Source organism: Drosophila mauritiana, chromosome 3R, assembly GCF_004382145.1.
Source record: "Drosophila mauritiana strain mau12 chromosome 3R, ASM438214v1, whole genome shotgun sequence".
Classification (NCBI taxonomy): domain Eukaryota; kingdom Metazoa; phylum Arthropoda; class Insecta; order Diptera; family Drosophilidae; genus Drosophila; species Drosophila mauritiana.
This window is the reverse complement of record NC_046670.1, coordinates 1,856,178-1,869,124: the sequence shown is the minus strand read 5'-3', so window position 1 is coordinate 1,869,124 and position 12,947 is coordinate 1,856,178. Positions and strand designations below refer to the sequence as shown.

At 42.5% G+C, this 12,947-nt stretch overlaps 2 protein-coding genes across 2 annotated transcripts in view; both read left to right on the top strand.

Annotated features, from left to right (window-relative positions):
- Positions 1 to 12,947, top strand: part of LOC117144335 — a 62,109-nt gene that overhangs the window by 44,563 nt on the left and 4,599 nt on the right. The window contains exons 5-11 of the mRNA XM_033309448.1: positions 8,003 to 8,113; positions 8,469 to 9,261; positions 10,380 to 10,470; positions 10,544 to 11,547; positions 11,900 to 12,076; positions 12,154 to 12,346; positions 12,665 to 12,929. Of these exons, the coding sequence (XP_033165339.1) occupies positions 8,003 to 8,113; positions 8,469 to 9,261; positions 10,380 to 10,470; positions 10,544 to 11,547; positions 11,900 to 12,076; positions 12,154 to 12,346; positions 12,665 to 12,929 (2,634 nt within the window). The remainder of the gene's footprint in view (positions 1 to 8,002; positions 8,114 to 8,468; positions 9,262 to 10,379; positions 10,471 to 10,543; positions 11,548 to 11,899; positions 12,077 to 12,153; positions 12,347 to 12,664; positions 12,930 to 12,947) is intronic.
- Positions 5,367 to 7,109, top strand: LOC117144336 (trichohyalin). Its single transcript, XM_033309449.1, has one exon. It carries the CDS (start codon positions 5,450 to 5,452, stop codon positions 7,052 to 7,054), a length of 1,605 nt encoding a protein of 534 aa, XP_033165340.1. The 5' UTR covers positions 5,367 to 5,449; the 3' UTR covers positions 7,055 to 7,109.

Here is a 12,947-nt window from a genome sequence, read left to right as displayed (position 1 = left end):
TAAGCTTTCATAGGAGCAGGTTGTGTTCTCCAAACCACTGGTTGATACGGTTGATACTGATTCAGATACGGCAGTAATCTGAACGATGATAGCTGCGAAGCTGCATTCCAAAATATAGAAGATTTTTCCCTAATAAGCTCAACCTTTTCCGGCGCACGGGAAAGCTCTTGGCAAATATCGTAGAATTTTATTTCGAACGTGGAGAACTAAGCCTCTCCTTTAACCCTGCCAAATCGAGCGTAATTCACTTCAATCTGCTAGGGCAACGCTACAAACTACTCACAATGGCACTACAATTACCGTAGTGGAAAAATAAAATATCTAGGAAGAATTATAGCCGCGAATAACCCCCCAAACGTGCGCATTCCTAAGATTATTAAGTGGTTGCACCTGGGATTGACGGCAAATCCCACGAAAGGAGTGCATTTTCACAAGACATTTCTAAGAAGAAAGCTAGAATATGCATGTTCCTCATCAATAGTCTATCCAAAACAGCCATAAATAAAATAAAAGTAACATTAATCAAAGCGTCAGAGTTATGCTAATTAAGTATAACTTAAAATGCACACTGCAAAGGAAAGTGTTTGCCCATGCAGTACCAGCCAAAGAAATATTAATAGACAGTAATGATATCAACACTAGGTATTCCAAGTTCTAAAACGACTTAAGTGGCAAAATTAAGGTAGACTCGAATTTCTTAAAAGGAACTGCCGAAAACAAAGTTGCTTTAGTCAAAGTAGCATTCTAAAAACCTATATAAAAAGTGTCCCCTATCTCAGAAGCACGGGATTCGAGATAATCGTAACTGATGGCTCAGTTTCCGTCCATCAATCCAGCACATTCTTTCTAGCTAAAATCATACAGAAGAAATAATTAAATAAATAATAATCCTCGCTTAGCACATAGAAGTTCATCACATACCTAGTACATCCGGTATTCCACTAAATGATCTCCTGGACCTGGGAGCCAAAAATGCAAGAAATTTCTACCGTAGAAAGTCGGATCATACAAGTCTAAAATACACAGAATCATAAAACAGGACTTGGAAAAGGAGTTCGCAGAATTAGCTGCAAAGAAACAGCGGGGCTACTCCACACTTTTTCCAAGAACGTTAAAAAGTCTTGGTTAAAAACCCAAAATTATAAAAAATAAATAAACAGAATTCTCAGCAATAACGCATTTGACAATTATACTTAAAAAAAAATACACGTTGCAAACAATAACATATGTGACCAATGTGACGTTTTCGATAGCTCACATCCCACATCTAACTCAGCTGTCCCAAGTACAACTCTGTAAAACAACACTTTCCAGCCCTGGAAAAATACATCCACATCTACCATTTCTTTAAAGACGAAAACATAAACGCTTGCCAACACATCAAAGATTTTCTAAATGAAATTAAAATAAACCTATACGTCTTTCCAGTCCTTGTGAATTTCCACGTATACGAGGGTGGCCTAATAATTCCACAACATTTACGGATGTCGCCGTAACCTAACCACACAAAAAAAGTTCCATATGAAGAAATTTCTTAAATCTTCGCTCTCACACAGTTTTTCCTGAAGCGTACATTTCTTTATTGTCTTGGGATGAAGTATATTTAGTTTTTGCGCTACCTTTCGATTTCTGAATCAAATTTTCATTCGCATTCTCCAGGTGCGCTTCTTCACTACGCAGACTGTCGTGTGCAGTGATGCCAATGACCAATATAAACTCTGGCTGTCTCGTGAGCTTTCTCTCTGGCTTTTGAATACAAATCCAAGAGATCTTTGAGGCAGCACGAGAAAATCGTTAGCATTGCTTTTATAATCTGAGAGTGCTATACTATAGGAAGACACTAATAAATTACTTTAATTAAATTAATACTTTAATGAATCTGTAATTCACGCTCGCAGAATATGCAGATTTATTAGGAGAACACGCACATAATTTGGCCGCATTAAGGGACGATCTTCGGTGAGGAAGTGACGGGGAAAGCGACGGGATATCCAAGATATCCACGCACTTGACCACTTATTCCAATAGGTGTCCTACTAGCACAGAAACATTTTCATTAACAACGCTGTAACATCTTTGTCTTTAAATGGCCCATAAAGCCCGGATGCCGCTGGAGTTGAAAGGACGTAAATATCAAGCGTTAACCAATTAACTTGATGTATTTTAGTGCACTGTCCATCAGCATTTGGTTTTATGAAAGCTAATTAGTGGGAGCTGGCTTTTTATGATTTATCTTGCCCGAATAAAAGATAATGGAGTCGAAGACCATGAAAGGTGGACCGAGTCGCGGCCATATGCCGGCTATTTATTGGCCCGGCTTCTGCGCTGATCGACTTCACTCTCACTGTAACTGTAACTTCGGCCAGACTTTCATGTTTGCCATTTCGAGTTATCCTTGTTTGGATCTTTGTGCTCCTGGTGCGAAATAACCTGGTGCTGAAGACCGTGACTCATGGTCGAAGGAACTGGCCGAACAATTCGAATACATTTCTTCTCATAGATTGTAATGATTGTAATTAGCAACGAATTACTAATTACCACGCCACCTCCATCAACAATGAAAATTGCCGACAGTGCAGCCACAAAGTATACCCTATGGTTTTTCCTCAAATCTGCGCACCAATGAAATCTTAATTCTGAAGCAGGAAGTGTTTCATGGGAGCTGACTCTGTGTTGATAGCACACAGTACTTCCCAGTTAAACATAAGCAGGTTCACAGTGTAATTATGGTTTAATATTTAACATCCCTTCTAATAACCAAAAGGTTTGGTAACGCCGGTCTGACTTTGAGGACCGCTTGATGGCCATGTGTGAACCTAAATTTGTTTTGGATGGACGAACAAGTTTATGAGGATCATTAAACGACCAGTGCTCCTGCCTATCCCATTTTCTCTCATTTTCACTGGACTATAAACATTCCCCCATCCAGCTGGTGGTTTGCAGTAACTTGAGCTCTGGAACCGTTGACATCATCCTCAGGCGTAGGTCTATGCAAATGATATGTGTAGTTTACGTGTATCATGTGTTAATTGTATTTCAGGGGAGCAACGCCCCTTGCGAAACTTAGATAAATGGATGCGGCTGCAGTAAGCATCCATAATCTCCTACAATTAATTCTCCCACTCCATATAGCTTTCGTCAATTTATTTACATTCCAGCCATATATGTATGTACTTGTACTCTACGAATTTTCAAAAACAAGTTTCGGTTTTTGTTCGGAAACAAAGGGAAAACAAGTAAATGAAATACTTTTCTAACCTATGTAAAACTAAAACTCATTAAACCATATTTATTTTGATGGTCTACCAAAAACTTGACTTTCAGCATCGCGCTGGATTTTTGTGTCTCTAAACTCATTAAAACTCTAGCCCTAATTTTTCTAATTTTAGCGTAGTTTCCTAAAAAAAAAGGCGAGGCAGCATCTGAAATCTGCATGCCTAACCTGAACATTCTATTTTTCATTGTTCCTGAGACCTTGACGTTCATATGGACAAACGGACAGGGCCAGATCGACTCGGCTATTGATCCTGAACCAGAATATATATACCTAAAATGGGCGGAGACGCTTCCTTCTGCCTGTTACATACTTTTCAACGAATCTAGTATACCCTTTTACTCTACGAGTAACGGATATACAAGAAAGTTTTCTTTTGAGCATAAAAGGTTATATTTCTAGTTATCCAGCAATATAAAATCGTTTTTAATTTAATAGAAAATGGGCTATTATATAATCGAGCTGCCATAGGGACAGTTCGAAAATTCCTTCCATGCGCAGTAACAGGTATCTGATATAGCTATCTCCGTTGCTTTTCTTTGTATTGGTATCTACTGTTTCTAAGAATTTTCATCGAGGCTTATTTTTGTACATCTTGTTTATACGGAAATCACATTTTTAGATAGCAACTAGCCGATTAGCTTGAGCGTCATTACTCGGAAGGAATGTGAGTGGAAGAGCGCAGATGCATACATATAGAGCAGCATGCAGATACGAGTGAACGCCGCGCAATTTAAATTTTGAGTCAAGCGCATGAATACTAAGATACATAAAATGAAAATGCACAAATGCAAATTCCCGAGCAAGAAGAGCACTCATCTGCGCAAGAGAGTGCCTTTTGCTACTGAATGTGCACGTGAATGCAGCAGACAGTTGGCGTAAGTGGGCGCTTTTTCCAAACAGCGTGTGGGTTTTATTGCTTGGCCTTCAAGAAAAATGGGCAGAAATTAAGCAGTCGCCAGTTAATACTAATTTTAGTGTAACTCAGTAAAAGAAAATTACACATATCAGGAAGACGGTTTTCCCTAGGGTTTCAAAGTTTAACAACCGAACAGCTGCAGCTGCTTATCACGCAGTTATGACATTTGTTATTGTTCTAGGGGAACTACGCAAATTGCCTGAAAATTTAACCACATAACTTTGTCGGAATGGAAACAACAAGCAAATCTCAGTCGGAGTGCATACGGCTAAGGCTTCACTCCAGCCTGAATCTTCCCTCTGCCCCCAACCCTGTCTTTATCTTCGTCCTGCCAGTTTCTGCTGCGCTGCGTAATTGCACATTTTGCACTTGGGCAAACATGAACTTGCCAATCGCAGGAGAAGGACCTTCGCGCCGGGCTCCCATCTCAGCACTAAAGTTGCTTACAACACTGGCAGAAGATGTTAAAGTCCTAGGAAATCCATAACAACAAAATAAAAACAAGTTTCTCGAATATCAGATACCCTTAACTCAGTTAGTGGGACTGCGAGGGTGATGCAAATATGCGAAAATGAAAACTCTGATTTCGAGAATGCTCACCAGTGCAACCTGGTGGAAGTTAAAGTGGGCGTGGGCAAAGACCGATACAATTGGCCAGAAAAATTAAAAAATTAAAAGAAGAACAAGAGAGAGTCCTGTTCCCCAAGGATACATACCCTTTACTCAGCTAGAGACTAGAGACAGTGTGAAGTAGAACTTTCAAAATTTGTTGGCATATTGATAGAAATTGTAAATGCAAATGATAAAATGAAAAATATTCAACATATTTTTCAAAAGTCTGGGCGTGGCAGTGGGCGTTAGAGTGGGCATGGAAAAACGGATCAACAAACTTGTGCTGCGTCTCTAGAATCTGTATGCCTAATCTTAAATTTCTAGTTTTTAGTTCCTGGGATCTCGACGCGGACAGGCGGACATGGCCAGATCGACTCCGCTACTGATCCTGATCAAGAATATATATACTTTATATGTGTAAATTGTTATTATGTCGACTATGTATTCTTACATCTTTGTTTTCGCACACGCTCGTAGCTATACATTTTGAATTAAATGAAACTTCATTTTAATAAATACAACGATTGACTTTCCCGTTACGAAATTCCCTCAAGCGGAACCTAAGTACGCCTTTCAAATTATTAGATTTTCACTACCCGACTTGTACACATTTTTGGTTAGTACATTTTATTAATCCCGACAAAATGCAGAACTCCGGGCGAGGTGCAGACCACTTCAACTTCATCACGCGGACGGACCGCAAAAGTCTGCACACCCAAATCGGTTTGCTGGTGACCAAGGCGAAGGAAGTGACCGCAGCGGAGCTGCACGAGCGGAGCAGAAGGCTGAAGAACATGCTGGATGAGGAGGACAAGCGGTACGAGGAGGAGTTTTCGAACACGGTGAAGAACCGGATCGACCAGGACATCAAGGAACGAAAGGAGCACCTCCACGCCATCAAGGAGCAGGTTGCCAAGCAGCAGAAGAAGTTCCTCGAGGAGAAGCACATACAGCAGGTCATGCTGGACTGCTACGAGATCCGCGAGGCTCTTCGGCATCAGGACCTTGTGGAGACGAAGATAGTCCAGGAGGAGCAAATTCTGGAGAACCAACGGAAGAAGCGGCGCGAGTGCCAGCAGGATAACTATTGGCTGGAGCTGAATCGCCGTCGGTGGGTCCAGTTCGACTGCAACCAAGCTGAGGAAAACCAGAGGCGCCACCAGATGCAACAGCAAGTGAATCATGTCCTGGCCGTCCAAGTAGCTGAGCACGAGGAGAAGCGCAAGGAGGAACTAGCAGAAAGGATGGAAGACGAGCGGTTAATTAATTCTCTTCTGGAGGAGATTCGCTTGGAGGAGTTTGTGAAAGAGCACCAAGCTGCGCCAGTGGACCAACTAGCCTACCAGGCCGAGCTACTGAAGGAGATCGAGCGCAAGAGATGCGCCCGCCTGGCGGAGTGGGAGGCGGAGAAGGCGGACCACATGGCCTTCTGCCGGGAAACGCAACGGTTAGAAGCCGAAGCTCTGGCCAAGATCGCTCAGTCTAAGAAGGACCTTAACCGAGCTACTCTGGAATACCTGGCCTACCTTCGCCGCATGCAATCTCTTGAATTGGGAATCGAGAAGATGATGGACGAGCGCATCGCCGATCTCTACCAGCTGGACATGTGCACCAAGGTCAACATCACAGAAAGGGTACGGGTGAAGCGGGAGGCTGCAGAGAAGTGCCACGTGATCCTCCGGAAACAGATGTGCGAGGACTACGAACGCAAAATCCGTTCTGATGCTGAACTCCGGGAGAACAAAATGATGGAGAATCGATTCGTTCATCCGGAGGTCACTCATGAAATGATTGCGTGCCGCCAGATCCAGCACAAAGCAGACCTGGATGCACAAATAAAGGAGATGAAGCGTATCCAAGCGGAGGAAGAGAAAAGATTTGATAGTCGCCTTATGGCCGCTGTCGATGACCCCGTCCTTTGCAAAAGACTAGCTAAGGAGATCTTGGAAAATGGTATTGATTACCTCGCCCCGCATCCAAACTGGCGGGTTATGGCCTGTAATCCCAACAAGTACATCCCCAGACCTCCGGCCACCGAGCAAGATTTCAATGCCAGAGTTGCCGGTGCCAGTGTGGACAAATGTCCTTGCCCAAGAGAAGCCAGAAAGCATTGCGGCTTCATGGCTAGTCTGGGTAACCAGGATGTACCTCCCGAGGGAGCCAAGAACCGTGTGGAAGCAGCCACGATTGACACGGCCCAAAAGCCACAGAAATCCGCCTTTCGAAATTGCCGCTGTAAATTCTATTAGTTTTTGTTTTGATGGTATTGTTTTACAAGCAACTTAAAATAAATTATAATTCAGTTAAATAAATATTTTACCGCTCGATTTTAATACCCGTTACTCATAGAGTAAAAGGCTATACTAGATCGTCGAAAAGTATGTAACAGGTAGAAGGAAGCGTTTCCGACCATATGAAGTATATATATTCTTGATCGGGATCAATAGCCGAGTCAATCTGACCCTGTAAGTCTGAACGTCCGTATGAATGTCCATATGAACGCCCACTCGAACGCCCACAAGCCGCCCAAAACTGCCACGCCCATACTTTTGAAAAAAGTTTAAATATTTTTTTCATATTTTTATTCGTCTTGTGAATTTCTATCAATAATTCTACATTAAAACTGCCTTGTCCACACTTTTGAAATATGTTTAATTTTGTCTGAAAGTATAAAATTTCGCGATAGCATTTCCATTAGCTGAGTAACGGGTATCTAATAGTCGGTTTTAGACATCAAATACGAAACATTTAATGTGTTATTTTTTCTCCTATACTCTCAACTACAACTAAATTAAAATATGAAGTATATATTTTAGTTTTCAAGTAGTAAATAGTTTCAGTAACTGCAAGGTACTACGATACACGCGTACTTGCAACCATTACATAAACCCATGATATTACAGACTAACATTGCCAAGAGCTGTCATACTATATATTTGGACTATAGCTGGTTTCAAATCCACTTTCTGTGACTATTGGATAGCACTGCATGGACCCCCAACCGCATGCAAGACCCCAATGAAAGCGCTCATTATGAACGCAACGGTGGGTGGGTGTGGGTGCTCGAAGGGGGTGCATCGTGCAACAGCCAGGACACACATGACACCAGTACTTTACGTGCCACAAAAACGCAATTTAATTTCTACATCATGGCTTATTCGTCTCACACCCTCTGTCTATCACTCCGTGTTTTTCAGACGACAATTGGGGCCTAGGACTGGCCATCGCCGCCAACTTGCATGTGCCGTATCGCATCGAAATTGGCAGGACAATACGTGACCTGCATTCGCAGGATAAGCCGGGCAAAGGTGAGTATCGCATCTGCTGGTCACTGGGCCTGCTGCACTGAGCCACAAGCAACTCCTAAAAGTGGAGTTCAAGATTGAAATCTACTATTGATAATTACATCCATATTTCATGTTCTTGATAAAGTTTATCATATAAAAGATAGTATGGAATAAGCCCTGGTCTTAAATTCCTATATGAATTAATATAGACTTGAAAAGATACCAAGTTATAATGATAATGATAATATAACACGAGTTATATATCTTTGAAAGAGCAATCTTTGATCTTAATTGCATTAACCTTGTAAAATTGCAGTTATTCATACTTGTTTTGTTCCCGTGCTGAAAACTCATTGCATTCGGTTTCGGTTTTCAGCAATTATTATCACAGCCCCGCTGAGCGATGCGAGCACCACCCTCCTGTTGTCCACCATCGAGTTGGACTGGACGGAGCAGGCGAGGAAGGACGGCCAGGGGTCGAGGCCGAGGAGGCAGCACACCAAAATCCTACTCATCGACATGGCGGCCAGCTCATTGGACATCCAGCATGGGTTCTACAAATATTTGGCTCGAATGGGTGGGTCACAGAGGGACGCCTCCGCACGCAACACGGGTTCTCCGGCCGAAATGGTCAGCAGCAATCTGTTGGTGCTGACTCTGCTAAACGACAGACATCGACTCTTTCTGAATGCGGCCGGACTGATGGCAACAATGCAGAACTTTCGCGCTCCCCCCAACGGCAACCACAAGGATCCACCATCCTCCGGCCAACGCAATGCCAGCCTGCACAAGCTGTACCCGTACCGCAATCTCCTCCCGCTCTACGATACGATTGTGACCACCACTACCCAATCGGACACTTCAGAAACCAGTCCCCAATATGATTTTGTGGTGCTGGACATCGTTAGGGACGCCCCGGTCGCCACCTACAAGTGGCGACCACTGCTCATTCTGGAGAGCGACCCGGGAAGTCGAGGAGGTGGGTCGGAGGTGGAAGGGAGTGGCTCTTACATCTCCCACTCCATACACCCTGGATACGACGAGTGGTTGCTGGTCAGCAGTGTACTCCTGTGGCAATGTGGTGCCATCTGCTGGACCATCGCGGCGATCTGTGTGGGCCTGTTGGTCATCATGATAGCGGGCATAGTAGCCGGGGGAATCGCCATGAGGTAAGTTTCCTGCCAATTAATAATGTCATAAATTGACTATTGATTATTATTAAGATATAATTTGTTTAAGCTTATCGTAACTAATTTAAAATTAGCTTATGCTTAAAGATCTTTATTTAACGGTATTTACATGGAGTGAGGGACCGAATTTGTATTAAGTGCAATTACATATTCTTTTAATTAAGAAACTCCTTTACTTTATTCTTTTTTTATACTTAACACTCTTCAATTCAATAAAAAATGTGTGTTAGATATTTTTAAAATTTTATTTATTGATATGGAAGGTTTAAGAAATAAATTGATTACAAATTAGCCCAAATTTTTGCAAAATCATACACAAATTTAAAATAACACTGAAAACAACTACTGTAGGCGAATTTTCAGGAATATGAGGGTATACTATTATGCTTTACCGGCCAAAGCAACTTCAATTTGATGTAAGAAGTTCACAACTTTGCTTCCGACCATTTGATATAATTATATTCTTCATCAGTTCCAACAGCCGAGTCGATAAAGCGATATATAGGTTGTATGAAAACTGGTTCCTCAGCTTTTGAACCATATTTAAAAAATGGGTATCATTTGGTGCGAAATACTTAAAAATAGTAAAAATGATTATAGGTTCGTTTATATTCAATAAAAATTTAACCGTTCAAGAAGGGCCGTATACCGTGGAATAATAAGGTGTCCTTAGCTGCTATACATCAGATTTCATACCCAATTGTACAGAAAAGATTCCTAGATTTTAGATTCCTACAAAATTATCTAACAGGTAAAACGATGGGGATATATATATTCTTGATTAGCATCACTAGCAGAGTTAATCCTGCCATATCCGTTTGTCTGTATTTAAATTGTGATATCGGTAACAAATTTAAGATTTAGATTCTAATATTCTCTACGCTGTTTTATTTTTTTTAATTTTATGTCTTTCTAATTTCTATTGATATGTGAGAAAACATTTAAATTATTATTATTATTATATTTTATCATTATTATTCCATATTTCTACCGTTATTCTCTATTGTACAAAACCTGGAGAAAATAGGCTACATACTTAAATAAGCAAATATAAGATGTCTTAAGAACTTTAAATTTCATCATTCAATCCCGCACAGGAACTACTTCTTACGTAAGCGTCTCTCCAAGGGGCCCAACAAAATAGTCCTTTCTGCCAGCGATTTTGTTTTCCCAGTGGATTCCCGAAGGGTAAGCACCCGATCCCAATTTCTATATCATCGCCCCACTTTTTTTATAACATGTCCATATTTTTCGATTTCAGGTCGATGAGGGCATAGAGGCCATGCTATGCTGTTGGCTGCAGCAGTTGCAGGAGTTTGGAGGCCCGGAAGTAGACAAGCCGGATCTTCTTAAGGGTTCCATTGGCTCCCTGAAGAATCTAGGTTTCGTGATTCCCGGTGCAGCCGCGCCGGGTTCGGCTGGAGCCATCACAGCCACGGCGAACGGGAAAAGCGGCTCCTCCGCCACTGGCAGCTTAGCCAGGCACAACCCCGCCCATCTGGACATGAGAGCTCGGTATAATGGAGATCTCGTGCAGCTCAAGGAGGTGAATATAAACGGATCTGCGGAGCTGCGCACCAAGGCAATGGATCTACTCGTAATGGCCCATGGGCTGAGGCACGAGAATATAAACCCCTTATTAGGCTGGCTATCTGATCCCAACCGCACGGCCATGGTCTTTGATTACTGCTCCAGAGGATCGCTGCAAGATGTGCTTATCATGGATGAGATCAAGCTGGACTGGTCGTTTCGGCTGAGCTTGCTTACGGATCTGGTCAGGGGCATGCGATACCTTCACACCTCGCCTTTGAGAGTCCATGGGGCCTTGACCTCGAGAAACTGCGTAGTGGATGCCCGATGGGTCCTGAAAATCACCGACTATGGGTTGAATTCCTTTTATGAATCGCAGGGCCTTCCGCCAAGACCCAGGAGCGCCAAAGAGCTATTGTGGACAGCTCCAGAGCTCCTTCGAAACATGAAGCTCCACCAGCATCAGCACCACCATCACCATCAGCACGGCCGGATTCAGTTGGGAACCCAACTCGGAGACGTATATTCCTTTGGTATCATTATGCAGGAGGTGGTGGTCAGGGGAGAGCCCTACTGCATGCTCTCCCTCTCGCCGGAGGAAATAATAGTCAAAATTAAAAAGCCCCCGCCTCTGATACGGCCGTCCGTTTCCAAGGGAGCCGCTCCCCCGGAGGCCATCAATATCATGCGTCAGTGCTGGGCCGAACAGCCTGACATGCGTCCCGACTTCAACTCGTAAGTACCACCCACATAAGTGGGACAGTAGTGGACAGTTCGAAAGGCACATGTTTCGCAATCTTAATCTAATATTAGTACTACAGGAAATGTAGATAATGTTGGATTGTTTCCTTATGAGGGCATTTCCTTTTTCAGCGTGTCCAAATAGAAGGAATCACAAAAGGGTATGCTAGATAGTTCAAAAGAATTTAGAAGGTAGCAGGAAGCGTTTCCAACACTATAAAGTATAGCTTGAACTTCGTTCTTCTTGATTATATAATTTCATTGCAAGGGTATATAAGCCTCAGTTGTTTCCTTTTATTTCTTATTCTTGTATCATAGCTCTATCTTCTTTATTTGCATATCTTAGGGTGTATGAGCGCTTCAAGATGCTGAACCATGGACGCAAGGTAAACTTTGTGGACACGATGTTCCAAATGCTCGAGAAGTACTCGAATAACTTGGAGGAGTTGATTCGGGAGCGCACTGAACAACTGGACATTGAACGAAAGAAGACTGAACAGCTGCTGAACCGCATGTTACCAAGGTAGGACACCATCAATCAATATATAGGTCCAACGATATATGTATATGTTATATACCCTGTTATACCCTTGTCAAAAGCTCGGTTGCTGAAAAACTAAAGATGGGCTTGGCCGTCGACCCGGAAGAATTTTCCGACGTAACCATATACTTCAGTGACATTGTTGGTTTTACAACAATCGCCGCCCATTGCAGTCCTGTTCAAGTTGTGGACTTGCTCAACGATCTCTATACGATCTTCGATGCCACAATTAACGCCTACAACGTGTACAAGGTAAGGTATCAATTACCTTTATGATCGATTTCAACTATTTTCGTTACTTTAGTATAATAATACTAATATAATAATACTAACAATACTTATATAATGTAAAGATATGAAATCGAAATTGAATAATGCATGAGAATGACATGATACATTTTCGATAACAATTCTTGATCACCAGTTACTTTCAATTAAAGTGACTGCTCACTTATGGTAGTCCGAATATCACGATCGTTTTAGTTCACTGAATTACTTTCTTTTGCTTTGCAAGTTAAAAGTATAACGATATTGTTAGTTTTTTGAATAATATTCCACTTCTTTGGTCAGGTGGAGACAATCGGCGATGCGTATATGGTGGTTAGCGGACTACCTGTGAAAATACCCGACCATGCTGAGCAGATAGCTACCATGGCCTTGGATCTTCTGCATCAAAGTGGTCGTTTCAATGTGAAGCATCTTCCCGGAGTTCCACTCCAACTGAGAATCGGCCTCCACACGGGTCCGTGTTGCGCCGGAGTGGTGGGGCTCACGATGCCCAGGTACTGCCTTTTTGGGGACACAGTGAACACGGCATCGAGAATGGAGTCGACCGGTAATCGCAGATGCAGCT

What these genes read in the sequence shown, in the direction of transcription:
- LOC117144336 (XM_033309449.1), top strand. Translation starts at nt 5,450, where the DNA reads ATGCAGAACTCCGGGCGAGGTGCAGACCACTTCAACTTCATCACGCGG.